The sequence below is a fragment of the Leuciscus leuciscus genome, assembly GCF_965113295.1.
Source record: "Leuciscus leuciscus genome assembly, chromosome: 12".
NCBI classification, from domain to species: Eukaryota; Metazoa; Chordata; class Actinopteri; order Cypriniformes; family Leuciscidae; genus Leuciscus; species Leuciscus leuciscus.
In genome coordinates this window covers 40,224,565-40,244,981 of record NC_138736.1, presented here as the reverse complement: position 1 = coordinate 40,244,981, position 20,417 = coordinate 40,224,565, and the positions used below count along the sequence as shown (strand labels likewise).

General features: G+C 36.9%; 1 protein-coding gene across 10 annotated transcripts in view; it reads left to right on the top strand.

Annotated features, from left to right (window-relative positions):
• The window catches only part of LOC309511327 (NLR family CARD domain-containing protein 3-like), a 30,748-nt gene extending 10,602 nt beyond the window's left edge, over positions 1-20,146 (top strand). For 3 of the 10 annotated variants that reach the window (XM_082186455.1, XM_082186453.1, XM_082186456.1), the window contains 11 exons: positions 350-466; positions 641-757; positions 1,023-1,136; positions 7,516-9,282; positions 9,777-9,950; positions 10,889-11,062; positions 11,409-11,582; positions 13,503-13,601; positions 14,218-14,391; positions 16,111-16,284; positions 16,517-20,146. In XM_082186455.1, the coding sequence (XP_082042581.1) occupies positions 350-466; positions 641-757; positions 1,023-1,136; positions 7,516-9,282; positions 9,777-9,950; positions 10,889-11,062; positions 11,409-11,582; positions 13,503-13,601; positions 14,218-14,391; positions 16,111-16,284; positions 16,517-16,742 (3,310 nt within the window). In that variant the 3' untranslated portion in view covers positions 16,743-20,146. Of the gene's footprint in view, positions 1-349; positions 467-640; positions 758-1,022; positions 1,137-7,515; positions 9,283-9,776; positions 9,951-10,888; positions 11,063-11,408; positions 11,583-13,502; positions 13,602-14,217; positions 14,392-16,110; positions 16,285-16,404; positions 16,491-16,516 lie in introns of those variants that run through there. The other 7 variants (XM_082186460.1, XM_082186459.1, XM_082186458.1 and 4 more) reach the window with 7 other exon arrangements.
• Positions 20,147-20,417: the final 271 nt, after the last annotated feature.

Sequence of the window (20,417 nt, the reverse complement as noted above, 5' to 3'; positions counted from 1 at the left end):
AATAAACGGGTGAAATAGGGGTATATAGGGGTAGGAGTACATAAGTTTTACTTCTTCCTACTCCCTTTTGCACATGTAAATCGAGTTTTGTTTTGTACTGGAAAAGTAGGAAGTTTTATTTTGGTGTTTATAAGTTTTTTTGTTTTGTTTTACTATTATAAATACTTTTTTTTTAGTTTATTTTTTTATTGTATTTACATGTTCAAAATAAAGATATAAAAAAAGAAAAAGAAAAAAGAAATGATCCTTGTACACTGTAATTTCTCTTAAACATTTTCTGAAGCTTTTCTACCTCTGGATGTAAAAAAAAACAATCCCAAAATGACCTTTTGTCTGTTTTCTATTGAAGCCAAAGTTGCAGACAGAAATCAAACCCACCGGAGTCCAGTTGTGTGTCCATGAAGAGTGAAGCGTCTATGAGGCATCCAATAGCATTTAAAGGAAAACACACATCAACTGATCTGAGGTACAACGATAGATAGATAGATAGATAGATAGATAGATAGATAGATAGATAGATAGATAGATAGATAGATAGATAGATAGTCTATATAAAGTTTTTCTAAATGTAAAATTAGTAATATGAATTCTTGTCTATTATGTCATATCTGTTTATTTTAAATCGTCTGTTCTATTGAAGTCAAAGTTGCAGACAGAAATCAAACCCACCGGAGTCCAGCTGTGTGTCCATGCGGAGTGAAGCGTCTATGAGGCATCCAATAGCATTTAAAGGAAAACACACATCAACTGATCTGAGGTACAACATTTTTGTCTAGAGAGACTAGATCAGTTCAGTTCAGTTCTTGCCAGATATTCTCTGGAGCCCCTAACACAACCACGACACATATTTTTATGTCTCCCTCATATAAAACACCTGTTTCAGCTTATCAGCTCATTAGTAGAGACTGCAAGATCTGAATAGACAGATGGATGGATGGATAAATGTAGATAAACCTCATATAGAGAACCAATCTATCCATGTAAAATGATCTTTATATATTCTTGTCTGTATTATATTGAAGTGGATTCCACCAGCAGAGATCACAGGCACCAGAGTCCAGCTGTGTGTCCATGAAGAGTGACCGGTCTATGGACAACATGACATTTAAGAGAAGACAAAAATCAACTCAAATGAGGTACAACATTTCTGTCTAGACAGACTCATCCTGATAGTAACTCACTGTACTCAGACTATCCATTATTAATAATTGATAAAGTAAATAGTAACTAGCAACACTTTTAATGCAAGTTAACTTCTTGTTTATTGAAGTATTGTTAAAAGTGCTATAACACTTATGCAGTCTTGCTGTTGGTCTGAATATCAGCTTGAAATATAGATTTTCTGATGCATTGCATTCTTCATTTGAACAATCTGAAGATCAATTACCAAGATTAATCTTTTAATTTATTCTTTTTTCAGTTGATTAGAGAATAAAACTTTACTAAAAGTTCAGTAATCGCAGTATGTTACTTTTGTTACTTTATAAAACAGGGTGTACACTTTCAAATACATTCAATCAAATTACTAATACTGTCACGCTGGTTCATGAAGCAGACAGACGAAGCTCGATTCCTAACGATAACAAAGATCATGTACACAAGCAGGTGAACAGGACAAAACAGCGTGTTTTAACAGACACGAACAATAACCGACCAAGGACGGAACTGAACGGAAGAATATGTACACAGGGTAAACGAGGGAACTACTGTAACTATACACAGGTCGATGAAGGTTAAGTAATCAGGGACTAACAAGAACAGATGCAGACATACGTTTTGTCGCTCTTTAATGTGGCTTGACAGATTCTTTATCGGACGCTTTATCAACCCTACCTTTAAACGGCAGCAAGAACTAATCATATCTTTATTGCTAGTTATAGCATGAAATAAACATGAACTCAAGAATATGTTGAAATATACAGTACAGCTTACTGAAATGTGTTTCAACCATGGAGAGATAAAATAGCTGTGAATCAAGTAACATTACATTTAACTCAGAAAAGTTATACAATGGTCATACAGTAGTTCATTAGTAAGCTAGAAAGAACACTTGATAGTTATGTTCTTAAACTATTAGGGATGTATTCATTATTGAATCTGTTTAAATCTGTTTCAGTTATATTGTTAACCCTCAGAGGTCTGGGGTGTTTTTGGGGTCCTTGAGATGTTCTGACATGCCCTGACATTTGTGCTTTTTCAGTTGCTTATAAACATATTGTGACGTCATGAGAGGCTGCACAGCTCTAAGCGGGACAGTTCAAGTAGTGCATGGACACAAAGTTCAAATATAACCAAGGATTTTATTAAAGTTCTTGGGAATCAACAGAAACAGCGTTCCAAATTCAAAAGTGTAACTAAGGTTCAGGTTGATCTTCAACAGTCAAAACTTAAACGAGGCCTCTTCTGATGGTGAATTCATAATCCCGATTCCCTTAGGTAAATAAACAGTCTTTTCCAACCTTACTTCAATCAGTGCTGCAGCCCGTGGCCAATTCAGCAGTAAGTCCTTTAAATGTCTGGTAAGTATTTCCAACCTTCAGTATTCCTCGTGGGAACGATACTTGAGCGGTCTGGTCTTCCTCTGCAGAGACAACAACCTGAAGCTTGTCTCCCAAACCTCACACTGACATTAACTGTAGCTGCGTTTACATGGACACTTCTAATCGGATTGACGGCTCAATCGGACTAAAAAAACGTAATGTAAACACCTTAATCGATCCGATTGAGCTCGATCCGAATGAAATTTCGATCGGATTGAAAGGGGTGGTTTATCCCTTTTGTAATCCGATCGAGAGAACATGTAAACACTTGATCGGATTGAAAACCGAAACTGAAAGGACTGCGCATGTGCAATGACGTTAACTAGCGTAATGACGTATGACGCGCTGAACGAGCTGTTCTTCCTGTTGAATAAAGTGTCATATTAATAAGTTTCCCGTCATTCTAAAATTCTCATTTCACACGCGCGTCTGTGAAGTGAAGCAGGACAATGTCCAACCAGTCCTTGTTTTGGATTCTCATACACAGACGTCTGGTTTTGGCCACGGGGAGGGGCATTTTTACTGCGTGATCAATATGCAGCATGGCAAAACGGTTAATATGCTCTATATGACCAGAGACGAATTAAAATTACGTCTGCTGTTTAAAACAAATAAAGAACCAATAGAGGAGAATATTTATGCACGAAAAGCGGGAAACTCTGTATATTTGTGCAGTGTGCGCATGTCAAAACATCAGATCCGATTTGAAACTTGTGACATATAAACGCGCACATCAACCCGATTACTTTATTTATCATTCATGTAAACACCTTGTTCGGATTCATCAATCGTATTGATGTCATTCCGATTGTGTCCATGTAAACGTAGCTACTGTCTCTGATCCTTAAAAAGCCCTTCAGCTCATCAGACTCTGATCAGTCTCAGGTGTGCGGGAATGTGGTGTATTGAGGGGTGGAGTTCCCGATTCCACCAGCAGATGGAGCCATAGCTGTTTGTGGTTGCAGCCATCTCAGGGGAATGTAGCACCCCTCCAGGACACAGCCTCTCGTGACATCACAATATTAATGGCAAAGGTATAAGTACACTATTTAGTACAAACAGGGCTACCATAATATGTGAGCAACATGTATGTACATGTTTGTATTTTTGAAAGAATAATGTTTATGCATGGTTATTGAAAAAACTAAAAATGAAAGTTTCTGAAATAAGGCCACAAAACACATACTAAATATGTGTCCACAAGACTTCTGAATAATGCATTTTGTCGCCTAGAGTTTTTTCTTCAAAATGATGTGAAAATCATCCTGCCTAATCATTCACATAAAACAATGCATTGATTTAAATTTTGTAAGACACTTTTTGTTTGGAAAGGCAATATGCGAGTGGGCGTGATTCACACCTGAGGAGACAATGCCCCCGCATAATGAGGCTGCTTACATAATGAGCCATTCATTCAGGTGTGTGACTGAGCCACAAGAAAGAATGCAAGGACAATATATATATATAAAATGGCTCATTTGAATTCTGCCGAAGGCATTCAGAATATGTGTGCTACCCAAATTATGACTATAAAAGTAAGTCTTTGAGAACGGGTTTCTCAAGCCAGGTGGTGAATTAGACCAGGGGCTCATCTCCTGTTTCCAAAATGCATCACAAACTGCTTGAGAAAGCTGTTCTACTCATAGACTGTAAAAGGTTACTACTGTACTGTTACCGTCCGTAGGCAACATTAGGTAGGCCTATGTTATTATCAACTACTATAGGCTATCAATTAGGGATGGGCGATATGGCCTAAAATCCATATTGTGATATACATTGCAGCCTCTTGCGATAACGATATATATTATAATAAAACCATTTCAGAACAGGTTACAGAACCTGCTAAACAACTCCTAAATGTTTTTTTTTTTTTTTTTTTAAAGGGTGTATGTAGTTTTGAGAACATATATTGTGCAAAACTGTAAGTATACAACATAATTTTGCAGATAAATCAAATTTAAGTACACTAGCTGCAGAGACTTAAAGGTGAACTAAGTAACTTTTTTACCTTAACTGAACAGCTTCGGAGTCATTGGAATGGTTATATTACTTATTTCGGGTTGAATGGTGGTCGTTTCGCACCCCCCTGGTGCCCGTGAGCGGAAAATTCGCACTTGCAACTTTGAGACGGCGGGCCGCCGGCAGCCGCGGCAGGAAGTATCGCGTGATATCAGGTCTCGCGATGTAAACAATTGCTTTACGGCCAAAAGAAATCTGCTCAAATACTGTCATTATTGCGCTCCCTCACGCTGTCCGAACCCAAAGGAAGAAGACGTTTTAAAGAATGTCCCATCTGCTTTGATGTCGTTGATCTACTAGCCTCTGGTGTCTGAGAATCACCAAAGAGTTTTTACAACAGTGTTGTCAAATATCTATTCCGAAGCTGTGGGGGGAGCTCTAGAGAGAAACCTGCGAGCAAAAAGCGAGAATACAGCGAAGAAATCCCGAAGCTACTGAGTGCTGCTTTAAGTAGGTCTAATGTTTATTATGGCTTGGAGCTTATGAAACCCCAAATTTAAAATTAGAATATTGTCTAATTGATGTATTTTCAGTTAAAAAGAAACAACAACGATTCTTAAAATCGGGCGCAGACAGAGATTATGTGCTACACCACTAAGATATATTGGGAATAATACGCGCGCGCTGGTATTCAGTGTGATATGTTTCGTTTTGAATTTGAGGTGGTAGAAGGGATTAGTCGTGTGTTAACTTACCGTAACTAACTGTTACCCCATATATAGTTTGCTGCTGCTCGTCGGACGGCTTAAATCCAAACCAAGTCCAAATAATGTATGTTGCACCGATCTTTTTCACCAGCTTTCACTTTCAGCAGTTTACTTAAGATGACGCCGAATATGATGCGTTGCAGTATAGAGCCAGCTCCCAACCCAACTTTGAGAATAGATTAACGGCGATATTTTTTTTATCGCGCGATGAGTCTCGCGTTAACGCAGCACGTTAACGCCGATAACGGCCCACAACTAATATATATATATAAAAATTGGTTCACAGTTGGAAACACAGTTGTTGTTTTTTTTTTCACAAATTGTGCTTGAAATTTGTATAATATCCAAGGTAAACATTTCTAGTAATTGTGCAGTTAATTGTTCTCATACTGTATTTTCAGAAAGATTTGGAATATATGCTCTACCCAAATGTGTCACTAATAAAGCACAATAAAAATTATTTAAAGAGAAGGCTTATATTGACCTTTTAAGATTTTGTTTACATCTATCCTTGTATATATATATTTTTTGCTATTTTATTAAAAAGGTTATACAATTAAAACAATAATTAAAATTGTAACAATATTTCAAGTGTAATCTTTCTTTGTAAAAACTAAAGTATACATTTTATCATATTTATTTCAAAGTTAAGGATTCATTAGTTTGAATATTGCCTACATTGGAACAAACACTATAATAACATCTTAGTTGATTATTTTTGACAAAATACATATATATATATATATATATATATATATATATATATATATATATATACATATATACATATACAGTATATATATAGATAGATAGATAGATAGATAGATAGATAGATAGATAGATAGATAGATGTGGCAGTGTTTTACAGTAAAAACTTTATAATCTATCCAATTTTTGTTGTCGATTTTTCCTCATCTCAGTATAGCAATAGAGTTTGATAAAAGCTGTTCATTCATTCACACACAAAAACGCGATTCATTTTTAAACAGTTTTTGTGCCAGCTGTAGTAGCTACACAACAGTGTGCATCTGTGCATTCATTCATTCACACACAGAAACGCGATTCATATTTAAACAGTCTTTTTGCATGTACAGACACTTGCAATTAGAACAAAGCAAATACACTCACCTAAAGGATTATTAGGAACACCTGTTCAATTTCTCATTAATGCAATTATCTAATCAACCAATCACATGGCAGTTGCTTCAATGCATTTAGGGATGTGGTCCTGATCAAGACAATCTCCTGAACTCCAAACTAAATGTCAGAATGGGAAAGAAAGGTGATTTAAGCAATTTTGAGCGTGGCATGGTTGTTGGTGCCAGACGGGCCGGTCTGAGTATTTCACAATCTGCTCAATTACTGGGATTTTCACACACAACCATTTCTAGGGTTTACAAAGAATGGTGTGAAAAGGGAAAAACATCCAGTATGCGGCAGTCCTGTGGGCGAAAATGCCTTGTTGATGCTAGAGGTCAGAGGAGAATGGGCCGACTGATTCAAGCTGATAGAAGAGCAACTTTAACTGAAATAACCACTCGTTACAACCGAGGAATGCAGCAAAGCATTTGTGAAGCCACAACACGCACAACCTTGAGGCGGATGGGCTACAACAGCAGAAGACCCCACCGGGTACCACTCATCTCCACTACAAATAGGAAAAAGAGGCTACAATTTGCACGAGCTCACCAAAATTGGACAGTTGAAGACTGGAAAAATGTTGCCTGGTCTGATGAGTCTTGATTTCTGTTGAGACATTCAGATGGTAGAGTCAGAATTTGGCGTAAACAGAATGAGAACATGGATCCATCATGCCTTGTTACCACTGTGCAGGCTGGTGGTGGTGGTGTAATGGTGTGGGGGATGTTTTCTTGGCACACTTTAGGCCCCTTAGTGCCAATTGGGCATCAGATTTTTACCTTTAATATTATAGTAAATGATCCAGGTGAAGCAGGTCCACTGTATAGTTTACTGCATTAGTTCAGAGGTTTATACCTACAAAATGTACATGTATCTCAGATATTTCCAGATTTATTTGAATTGAGAACAGAATCAAATAATGAAATTTATATCAATATCCAATTCCTAGAGACTGCAAACGGTCCAAATAACAGTTTTACTGATATATAGACCAACAGCACTGTTGCTTGTGTGATTTTGTCTGATTATTTAATTAGAGAGTGTTATTATTTTACTAAAGCTAATCTCTTTATGTTGTAATTTGTCAATCTTTCACTGATCCAAATCAGATTCAAATCAAACCTGCTGAAGAAGTTTCAGTGTCTGTATGAAGGAACAGCAAAGCAGGGAAACCCAACACTCCTGAATGAGATCTACACAGAGCTCTACATCACAGAGAGTGAAAGTGGAGAGATCAATAATGAGCATGAGGTGAGACAGATTGAGACACAATCCAGGAGAGCAGCGACAGAGGACACACCGATCAAATGCACTGACATCTTTAGACCTTTACCTGGACAAGACAAACCCATCAGAACTGTGCTGACAAAGGGAGTCGCTGGCATTGGGAAAACAGTCTCTGTGCAGAAGTTCATTGTGGACTGGGCTGAAGGGAAAGAGAATCAGGACATCCACATCATATTTCCACTTCCTTTCAGAGAGCTCAACTTGATGAAGGATAAAACACTCAGTCTCTCAGATCTTCTTCATGTCTTTTTCCCTAAAACAAAAGAAATGGAAATGTCCAGTGATGAATATAAAGTGGTGTTCATCTTTGATGGTCTGGATGAGTGTCGTCTGTCTCTGAACTTTAAGAGTGAAGTGAAACTGTGTAATATATCTGAATCAGCCTCAGTGGATGAGCTGCTGATGAACCTCATTGAGGGGAATCTGCTTCCCTCTGCTCTCATCTGGATCACCTCCAGACCAGCAGCAGTGGATCTCGTCCCCTCTGAGTGTGTCCATCGAGTGACAGAGGTACGAGGCTTCAATGAGCCACAGAAGGAGGAATACTTCAGGAAGAGAATCAGTGATCAGAGTCTGGCCAATACAATCATCACACACCTGAAGTCCTCAAGGAGCCTCCATATCATGTGCCACATCCCAGTGTTCTGCTGGATCACAGCCACTGTTCTAGAGGAGATGTTGAGTGAAGCAGAGAGAGGAGAGATTCCCAAGACTCTCACTCAGATGTACACACACTTCCTGATCATTCAGACCAACATCAAACATGAGAAGAACTATGAGAAGAGAGTGAAAGATGAAGACATGATTCTCAAACTGGGGAAACTGGCTTTCCAGCAGCTTGTGAAAGGCAACCTGATCTTCTATGAGGAAGACCTGAGAGAGTGTGGCATTGATGTGACAGAAGCATCAGTGTACTCAGGATTGTGCACTCAGATCTTCAGAGAGGAGTTGGGCTTGTATCAGGGGAAAGTCTTCTGCTTTGTTCATTTGAGCATCCAGGAACATCTAGCAGCTTTATATGCACACATTCACTTTAGAAATGAGAAGAGAAATGTGTTTGACAAAACCAAACAAAGTTTATTTTCTAAAATCTTAAACCAGAAGAAATATCACTTATTATCTAAGCTGCATCATAGAGCTGTGGATGAGGCTTTACAGAGTAAGAATGGACATCTGGACCTTTTCCTGCGTTTCCTTCTGGGTCTCTCATTGGAGTCCAATGAGACTCTCTTACGAGAACTACTGACACAGACTGGAAGCTGCTCCTACAACAAAGAGGAAACAGTTCAGATCATCAGACAGAAGATCAGGGAGAATCGCTCTCCAGAGAGATCCATCAATCTGTTCCACTGTCTGAATGAACTGGGTGATGATTCTCTGATGCAGGAGATCCAACATTATCTGGAAAATGGAGGAATAAGAAGAACCAAACTCTCCTCTTCACAGTGGTCAGCTCTGGTTTATGTGTTGCTGACATCAGAGCAGCAGATGGATGTTTTTGAGCTGAAACTGTTTATTGGAGCCAATAATAGAGCAGATAAAGTTCTTCAGAAGCTGCTGCCTGTGGTTAAAGAATCCAGATCAATTCAGTAAGTCACTCTGACAACAATCATTACACTGATAAAACATGATCATATTTATGAGTTTAACATATGCTTTCGTACCAAAGCAAACAAAACTGTATGAGAAATTCATATATATCTTAAGTAACCCTTTACAATAACAGTACATGAAATATATATATATATATATATATATATATATATATATATATATATATATATATTTCGTTTAACGCTATATGTTAATTAATGCATTAATTATCAAACATGTACTAACATGTTGTTAAGGCTTATGTTATTCATGTATCAATCCTTATGACTCCTGCCGTAGTTAAGGATAGCTCTTCATTGGCTTATGCTTAATTCATATATTCGCTAATCATGAGTTCATGTTGAAGAAACTATTAACTTAGGTATTAGTACATTCATTCATATACTGTTATTGTAAAGTGTTACCTGTATCTTATTTATATCAGTGTTTCCTGAACTGAGAGACTGAAGAGTGTCATTGTTCTCTACAGGTTGTGGGGTTGTGGTGTTACAGATGGAGGTTGTGCTGCTCTGACTTCAGCTCTGAGATCAAACCCCTCACACCTGAGAGAACTGAATCTGACTGAGAATAAAGTAGGAGATTATGGAGTCATGCAGCTCTCTGGTCTACTGAAGGATCCTCACAGTAAACTGGAGATACTCAAGTAAGATTTTATAAAATGTATGTTTCTCTCCTGTGGTGAATAATGAATGATATACAAAAATAATATATACAAAAAAACATTTACCATCAAGTAACTGAAAAGGATGTTTAATCTTCAGTAGATTATTTCCAAAGCTTCTGAGGTCATATTACTTTTTACAGTGTTTCATGGTGCGTATTTCTAGACGCATTTAACCATATGTTGATTATTCTCAGGTTAGGTATAGTACGTCAAATATGTCCTAAATCATAAGCTTCTGAATTTTCATTCTCACAATCTAGGTCAGAAGACTTCTTCGTGGTCTGTTCAGTTCAGTTTTTTAGAAATCAAAGACTTTTGGCAGGCAAGCTTCTTAGTTTCAATTAAATATAGTTTTATTATTAACAGGTTAACTAGTTTACAAAAAGTCATACTTGTAACAGGACAATTGCATATTTTCCACAACAATAGTTATAAGCATTGTAACGAACAAAACTGTGTATTTACATGCATCACATTATTGTGCGGTGTGCCTTTTAAGAGACTGATCATGTCAGTCATGTCAGCGCTATCGTGATGACGTTGTTGAGTTGAGTTTTTTTGAGATGATAACCACAGTAGATGCTGAGAGTGCTCTACCTTCTTGTTATACTTTTATTTATTAATTTATTTTGTGACGCTAAGAAAGAGTAATCTCTTATGTATGGGAGGATCGCCTTGGCTGTGTACCTGCCATTAAATGTGCGTAATACATCCTTTCCGCCTTTAAGCTCTTTCTTCCATCGATTTCACGAGAGTTATCCTGGTCAAAGCGTTACAATGATTGGATGATGTTAAGAGGTGACAACTGCTTTCATATACAAATCTGTTAAGGAGAAAGGAGAAATTCATATATATCTTATCATTTATATCAGTGTTTCCTGAACTGAGAGACTGAAGAGTGTCATTGTTCTCTACAGGTTGAGGGATTGTGGTGTTACAGATGAAGGTTGCTCTGCTCTGACTTCAGCTCTGAGATCAAACCCCTCACACCTGAGAGAACTGAGTCTTACATTGAATATAGTAGGAGATTCTGGAGTCAAGCAGCTTTCTGATCTACTGCAGGATCCTCACTGTAAACTGGAGATACTCAAGTAAGATTTTATAAAATGTCCCAACATAGTCCTCTATTTTAATGATCAATAATGATTGCCATACAAAAAAAAAAAAAAATCTACTGTGAAATTACTCGTGGGATTGTTGCTTTTATTTTCATTAGATTCTTTCCAATGTGTCTTGCATTATTTTACAATATTAGTGATAGATTAAACATGACTGGATGATGTAAAGATATGACAGCCATGTTCATATACAGATATGATGATTTTTGGGTACTTGCCTAAAAAATGAATTTACACTCTGTTTCTTTTTATGAAGTTCTGCTTATCTGAGCTGTAGATCCTGAACTGAGAGACTGAATTCTCTCATTGTTCTCTACAGGTTGAGGTGTTGTGGTGTTACAGATGAAGGTTGTGCTGCTCTGACTTCAGCTCTGAGATCAAACCCCCCACATCTGAGAGAACTGGATCTGACTGAGAATAAAGTAGGAGATTCTGGAGTCAAGCAGCTTTCTGATCTACTGCAGGATCCTCACTGTAAACTGGAGATACTGGGGTAAGATTTTGTAAAAGTCTCAACGTCGTCTGTTTCTCTCCTGTGGTGAATAATGAATGATATACAAAAATAATATATACAAAAAAAGGTTTACCATCATGTAACTGAAATGGATGTTTAATCTTCAGTAGATTATTTCTATTAACCCTCTGGGGTCTAAGGTGTTTTTGGGGTCCTTGAGATGTTCTGACATGCCCTGACATTTGTGCTTTTTTCAGTTGCTTATAAACATATTAATGGCAAAGGTATAATTACACTCTATTTAGCACAAACAGGGCTACCATAATATGTGAGCAACGTGTATGTACATGTTTGTATTTTTGAGAGAATAATGTTTATGCATGGTTATTGAAAAAACTAAAAATGAAAGTTTCTGAAATAAGGCCTCAAAACACATACTAAATATGTGTCCACAAGACTTCTGAATAATGCATTTTGTCGCCTAGAGTTTTTTCTTCAAAATGATGTGAAAATCATCCTGCCTAATCATTCACATAAAACAATACATTGATTTAAATTTTGCAAGACACTTTTTGTTTGGAAAGGCAATATGCGAGTGGGCGTCAACGATCCAACACCATCATGCATATTTAGTAGTTCACACCTGAGGAGACAATGGGGCCCGCATACATAATAAGCCATTCATTCAGGTGTGTCACTGAGCCACAAGACAAGAAAGAATGCAAGAGCAATATATTTTTTTTTTGCAAATTGTGCTTGCGAATTGTATATCCAAGGAAAACATGTAGTGATTGTGCAGTTAATTCTCATACTGTATTTTCAGTTTTGGAATATGTATCCTCTCCCCAAATTTGTCGCTAAAAAACACAATAAAAATTATTTAAAGAAAAGGCTTATATTTACCTTTTAATAGTTTGTTTACATCTACCTTGTAAATATATTTTTTTATCAAAAAGGTTACAATTACAACAACAATTCAAGTGTAATCTTTCTTTGTAAAAACTAAAGTATACATTTTATCATACATATTTCAAAGTTAAGGATTCATTACTTTGAATTTAGTCTATATAGGCTACATTGGAACAAACACTATAACATATTATTTGATGACTTTATTTTTGACAAAACATACTATATTTAACATATGAGCAAAAATTGGCAAACAAAAGCTTATTTGGGGTGGCAGATATTTTACAGTAAAAATGTATAATCTATCCAAAACTAGTCAACAAAATGTTGTCTTTCATATGTCTGTAACATAGGGCTTTCGTTTTTATTATAAGGAATATAAATGTTAATTTGCAGTTTAATACGTTGCTTATACAAATACATTTTATTTCAACATATTTCAGTCGATTTTTACTCATCTCAGTATAGCAATACAGTTTGCTAAAACATCATCATTCATTCACACACAGAAACGCGATTCAAATTTAAACTGTCTTTTTGCGAGCTGTGGTAAACGGCGCGCATCTCTGCCGTTCATTCATTCACACACAGAAACGCGATTCACTTGAGAATGAACTTACTACAGTATTCCTCAGCTCAGTCGGATCCTTGCTCCTCGAAATACCCGCACTTCTGAGGTACATTTTCCATTATTATTATTACGATAGTATTATTCCTCACAGCGCTGCGAGACGGTGTAAACAAGTACAATGATCTGATTAAACTTGATGTGTTTTCTCGAGCTGATATGGGGGCATTCACAGTTTGCATGGATGCCTAAGTAATTTGCGTTTGAATAGCGCGCGCTCTCCGTGGGCGGGATCACATTAAAAATAATTAGATGAGATGAGAACGACTGACATCTCTCTCTTTTCATACATATTACATAAACTGAGAATATTTGTTTTTTATATAAATTACTTCATTTAAAAGAAGATGATTCAAGCTTCATGCCTGTGTGTCTGTATGCCTGTTTGACTGAGTATTCGCTGAGTTATTGTTCATTTTCGGACGTGTTTCAGAATGGACTACACTGACAGAGAGAATGCAGAACTCGCATCATATTTATTTTTCTTTATTTGGCAAAAAGCACAACACTTTGTTTTTATTGTGAGTATACACAAAAATAATACACACTTAACAGGATCGATTGATATATGAAACTTGTTTGTAATATCAAAGTCAACAGAGCAAAATGAATCCCTTTTGAACTGATAAGAAAAAAAGAGAGCTGGTATCGCCGGCGATACTGCCGACCCCAGGGGGTTAAAGCTTCTGAGGTCATTTTACTTTTGATAGTGTTTTATGGTGCATATTTCTAGACACATTTAACCTTATTTTGATTATTCTCAGTTTAGGTAAAGTACGTAAAATATGTCCTAAATCATAAGCATCTGAATTTTCATTCTTACAATCTATAGGTCAAAAGACTTCTTTGTGGTCTGTTCAGTTTTTTAGAAATCAAAGACTTTTGGGAGGCGAGCTCCTTAGTTTCAATTAAATATAGTTTCATTATTTACAGGGTAACTAGTTTACAAAAAGGCGTACTTGTGAAAGGACAATTGCATATTTTCCACAACAATAGTTATAAGCATGATTGGATGATGTGAAGAGGTGACAGTTGTTTTCATATGCAAATCTGTTGAGAAGAAAATCATATATATATTATCATTTATATCAGCGTTTCCTGAACTGAGAGACTGTAGAGTGTCATTGTTCTCTACAGGTTGATGGATTGTGGTGTTACAGATGAAGGTTGCTCTGCTCTGACTTCAGCTCTGAGATCAAACCCCTCACACCTGAGAGACCTGAGTCTGTCATTGAATAAAGTAGGAGATTCTGGAGTCGAGCAGCTTTCAGATCTACTGCAGGATCCTCACTGTAAACTGGAGATACTGTGGTAAGATTTTATAAAATGTCCCAACATAGTCCTCTATTTTAATGGTTAAAAATGATAGCATTGTATAACGAGTTACAGTTTAAAATATATATTTATAATTAATTTTAAACGGATTATAATTAATTATAAATATTTTCATTATTTTTAGAATTGACTGTAGCAGAATTAATTGTACAATTATTTAATCAGCTCATCCAATGAACAGAAAGCATAATCAATGTATTAATTCTAGGAAATATATTATCTTCCTGGCCAAGAAAGAATAACCATTTCCAACTAAAGTAAATAAGTTCTAGTATGGTAATAGCATAGGTATCGCTAGATCAAGATGTTTATGTGACTTCGATATGTGGCAAACACAGAGACAATAAAACTTGGATATAATGGTTTAATAAACGAAACTACGGTAGGCTACACACAATTAAACTAAGCAAAGATTGAATACCGAATCAAAGAAAGTAAAGAAAAGTGAAGAAAGAGAGAGAGAAGAAAAGAGAAGGGCAAGATTACAATCAGTTAACCACAACCTACAAGAAACATCAGAGAATCAGGGTCACCTTAAAGGGGCACAATAACTTAGGAACGCATCTAATGGCTGCGAACAGGTACTTGCATTGACTTTGGTTGCTGAACAAGTCCAGATGCAGGAAATTCTTGAGATTCTTGATGATTTCACCAGGAGTGCGCTGAAGCGTTCGTTTGGGTTCTTGGGGTGGTCCACATTGAATCCAAAGTTAACTTAAAGATAAAGTTGCCGGAAGAAGACAGGAGGATGTTGTCTCAAAGAGATTGAGCAAAGATCTGAACTAATCAGATACTCTTTAAGGTCCCATCAGTTCACACCCATTTGGTGAGGTGACCAATCTAAGATGATCTGGAGAAAGTCTTTGTTCCATCTTATCTCCATTTGCATGTTCATGTTGCCATGGAGAATTTGTGCAGTCTTTACACAAAAGTATTGTACAAATATTTATGATGGAATTTATCGAAACATGTTGTACACCATTGATTATAAAATCAAAAGGGGATTATTTTGATACTAAGAAAGAGGGGATTTGAAGACATTAAAGCAGTGATGCATCATCTTTGGATATCAACATTGGAAGTTACTCTAACATAATTAAAGAATCATAACTAGGCTAATAAAACATAGGAACATGCATAAAACACAGGAGAAATACTATCAACATTTGGGAAAAGTTTGTGGGTAAGAATGGAGTAAATGTCTTTTGTGTATTGGAGTTTGTCTCTATAGTCTTTAACCAAATGGCTAGTGTCTCCTGTGCTGTCTTTGAGGCTTGTAGACACAGTCTCTTGCTGAGATCGTTCAGTGGAGCCGAGGTGATAGCAGCCTTTAAAGAGAACTGGTTTTAGGGCCGATGACAACAGGGGAGAGGGGGAAGGTTTTCTGATGTCTAGGTCATTTTGATTAAGGCCATTCGTTACACCATACAAAAAAAAAAATCTACTGTGAATTAAAATTAATTTTCATTATATTCTTTCCAATGTGTTTTACATTATTTTACAATATTAATGATAGATTAAACATGACTGGATGATGTAAAGATATGACAGCCATGTTCATGTACAGATATGTTGATGATTTCTGGGTACTTGCCTAAAAAACGAGTTAACGCTCACTTTCTAGTTATGAAGTTCTGCTTATCTGAGCTGTAGATCCTGAACTGAGAGACTGAAGAGTGTCATTGTTCTCTACAGGTTGTGGGATTGTGGTGTTACAGATGAAGGTTGTGCTGCTCTGACTTCAGCTCTGAGATCAAACCCCTCACACCTGAGAAAACTGAGTCTGACATGGAATAAAGTAGGAGATTCTGGAGTCAAGCAGCTTTCTGATCTACTGCAGGATCCTCACTGTAAACTGGAGATACTGGGGTAAGATTGTATAAAATGTCCCAACATAGTCCTCTATTTTAATGGTACAGTAAATAATGATTGCCATACAAAAAAAAAAAAAATCTATTGTGAAATTACTAATGGGAATGTTGCTTTTAGTTTCAAACACATTCTTTCCAATGTGTCTGACATCATTTTACAGTATTAAAAGGATACTTCACGGCTGGTGATCCTGAACTGAGAGACTGAAGAGTGTCATTGTTCTCTACAGGTTGAGGGATTGTGGTGTTACAGATGAAGGTTGTGCTGCTCTAACTTCAGCTCTGAGATCAAACCCCTCACACCTGAGAGAACTGGATCTGACATGGAATAAAGTAGGAGATTCAGGAGTCAAGCAGCTTTCTGATCTACTGCAGGATCCTCACTGTAATAAACTAAGAGACTCAGATGTGAAGCTGCTCTCTGATATGAAGGAGGATCCACACTATAAACTTTAACTCCACATAATAAAACATTTATTTAGTTTCTTCTTATTTTATTTTTCTTGTGATAGTGAATTACACACTTTATATATGTTTAAAAAGAGTTTGATTCATTTTTTTAATAATAGTTAATTTTTTTGCTTTATTATTGTCTTTTTAGTGTTAAATTATGTATTTTGAGAGAATGTCAATTGCAATAAAAGATAATGGTAAATACGCTAGTTTCTTTATCATAAATAAACCTGACCCAGTGACACAGAAAGAGGACAGTCATACAGGATTATAGATAAGGGTCATCATTCATGGTGACTTAGAAGAAAAATCTAAATCTGAATGTTTAAAAACAGCTTTAACAATCACATATCACTGAATTATATTATAATCTCTCACTTAATCATACAAGTAAGTTATTTTAGTTTATCATGGATGCTTCACATTGGTGGTGGTTGAGGAGACCCCCCCCCCCCCCCCCCCTCCCTCCATGTAAAGCGCTTTCAGTACCTAGAAAAGCGCTATATAAATGTAACAAATTATTATTAAAGTGGATAATTCAATAATTCACTCATTTGACTGTCTGGGCCCTATCTTGCACCCAGCGCAATTGACTTTGTACACCGACGCATGTATTATTCCTATTTTGCACCCGCGCACAGCAGACTTTTCCCTCCACAGACGCACGTCGGTAAACTAGTGAATCAACTTGCGCTCCCGGGGGCGGTTCAGCGCAAAGAGGCGGCGTGTTCGGGCGCAAACGTTCCCTGATGCTATTTTGCAGGTTTATAAAACAATTCCGCCACTGACCAGGAAAAACCTAGTCTAAAGTCAGTGGCGCATTGCGCATGTTATTCATATGCTATTAGCATGTGCACAAGCATGTGCACAACGGTCATACACTTTGATTCTCTCATCTACACAGAAGCAGCCGTTTTCATTTTTGCAAATCATACATTATTACAAGGAAAAATATTACATAACACACTATTATAAATATTATATATATATATATAAAAATATATAAATACTATATATATAATATTATAAAACACACGAAGGAAATCATTTTTGTGTCCATGAAGATGTGAAAAAATAGGTATAAATCTAGTTTACACATTTACCCACATTATTATACGCCTGTTTAACCAAAGCTAATTTGGTTGGGTTTCTCCATCCCCAATGTCACTTCTCTGTGTTTTACGGCCCTGACGAGAACGCTGGTCTCCTCGGCTGTGAACCGCTCCTGGCGTGCGCCTGGCAAATCCACCGTTATAATAGCAATCCGCCATGGAACAAGCGCGCCTGGTCTTAAAGGGAATGTGTGATGTCGCTCTGATTAGATTATTTCACGTAACGCCCAAACCACACCTATGAATAATGAAGCTACTTTAGACCAACCCATTTTAGATTTAAGTCGGGCGCAAGAGTCATTTATCCCACCGGTATAATAGCAACAGCCCACAAAGTTACTTGCGTTTCGTTCTTGATACTTGTGTTTCAGATCGTTAAAATAGGGCCCTCTGTGTTTAACTTGCAGGTTCTAGATGTTAGTCTGACCTTCTCTGGATCAGCTGATGGAGAATAAAGAGCCTCTACAGACACAATCACATTCAAGAGAATCAACAGACACAAACCCACAGTGATCATCACACACACATGTGTGTGTAACTTACAGAACGATCCAATCCTTCATCCAAAGTCAAACAAGGAAACCTTCAACCAGATGGAACTGGATAAATATCCTGAATGTTCAGATCTAATCTGACCTCTGACCTGTAATGCCTAAATCATAATCATTAACTGTTCGTTCGTTGGTCAGAGGAGAACTAAGCGACAATGTCTGGTTTCTGCCACTGTCGCCTCTGGCTTGCTTAGTTGAAGACACTTAATATTAGGGTTGGGAACCGAAAATCGGTTCTTATCCAGAACCGGTATTGTTTTTTGAAAAATACCGGAACCGTACGGAATTCCTAAGTTTCGGTTCCAAAAACGGTTCTGGTCCGATGTGTGGGCGAAGTGCTGGGAGCTTATCCTTTATTAGCGACCTCTCACACTCACCTCATGAATACTAAAATAGTAATGAAAGCACTCGCGCTACTCAGATACGTTTTGAGAGAGAGAGAGACGATCTCGATTCAAACACCCACGCGATCTTATTCCTAAATGACAAAAACTTCACACTGGAACATTCAAATCTGTTTGCGCTGTCACTGAGCAGTTGTCAATATTAAACAGCTTTACTTTCACAATCTTTTCAACAACATAGTGTCGGTATTTCGGTTGCAAATATTCAAATGATCACAGAAGTACTAAGATAAAAGTTTATAGTTTGAGAATAAACACTGATGTCTACGGTAGCAACCAAATCATCTTTTGAAAGTCGCTTCAAATAACGAAAATTCGCTTCAGAATTTACTAAATGCATATAATGAGCGAGTACATCATGAATGCCTTTTTTCAAACCGTGTTTTTGTCTTATCCTGAATCACTACGGTAAGCCTGTAATAAGCATTTATACTCTGACTACTTTACACCGGCACCACTGTGGAGTAGCACAGTGCCTCAGTGACTCACCCGCCGCCCGCGTCATAAAAAAAAAAAACATAGAGAAGTAGCTCCGGCTACAATGTTCTTCCGCAAGATGCATGCAGTTCTGTTTATTTAACTGATAGAGCGCTGATTCATCCAGTAATGAAGTGAAGTCTTTATCAACCAATCATTCAAATCGAAATATTATGTTTCACCTGTCTGGATCTTACATATGTGTTCAACCACATTCTACCTGTTCTGAGAGGGTATTCTCCACTGCTTGAGATACAATAAGCTATAGGAGAGGTCCCAAATTATCCTAGAAAATGCAGAAATATTTATTTTCCTTCTAAAAAATGTATTATTTTAGAAAAAATTGCTAAATAATATGTTGAATTTGTTGACATTACCAGTCTGTTAAACTCATTAGACAAGTATAAGAAATAAACACAAAAAGGTTTGTGCATTTTCCCCTTACTACTATTTTTATTTTTTTTATGTTGTTTCAATAATTTGTATTGAATGGGAACCGGAACCGGATTCGTTCGGCGGAATTGGATCCAGAACCGTCTTACGATTCCCAACCCTACTTAATATTCAACAATATTATTGATCTGCATTGACACCATTATATGAGAACTGAACTGAGCTGGACGATGACACCACGGTTTTCTCCAGAGCGGCTGTATAGATAAATTAACTAAAGTAATAACCTTTTTAGAACAGAAATGAATCAACACTGAACTTACTTAAGCTGGACTATGGTATTATTTTCTTCTAGATCTGTTGTACAGCAGGAACAAACTTTGTTGCATTATTTTCCTGTTATCACTGTAAAGCTGCTTTGAAAACATCTGTATTGTAAAAAGCGCTATATAAATAAAGGTTTGACTTGACTTTTGTTTCTACAGAAGTGACATTTATACTGCAAACACTATTACATACATATCCATATAATATATTTATTTAATGATGTTTTATTAACAAAGTTCGGGAGGAACACGTTCTAATGATCAAACAATCAAGTCATTCCAACCAGCTGTCAGCAATCAATAATCAACAGGTCCACTCAATCAGCATGATTAAAGGCCTATAAATACTCACAGTCGACTCACCCATTATCCTCGACAGTTTTCAGCATCCCTCCACCACCCCATCTCCTCACAC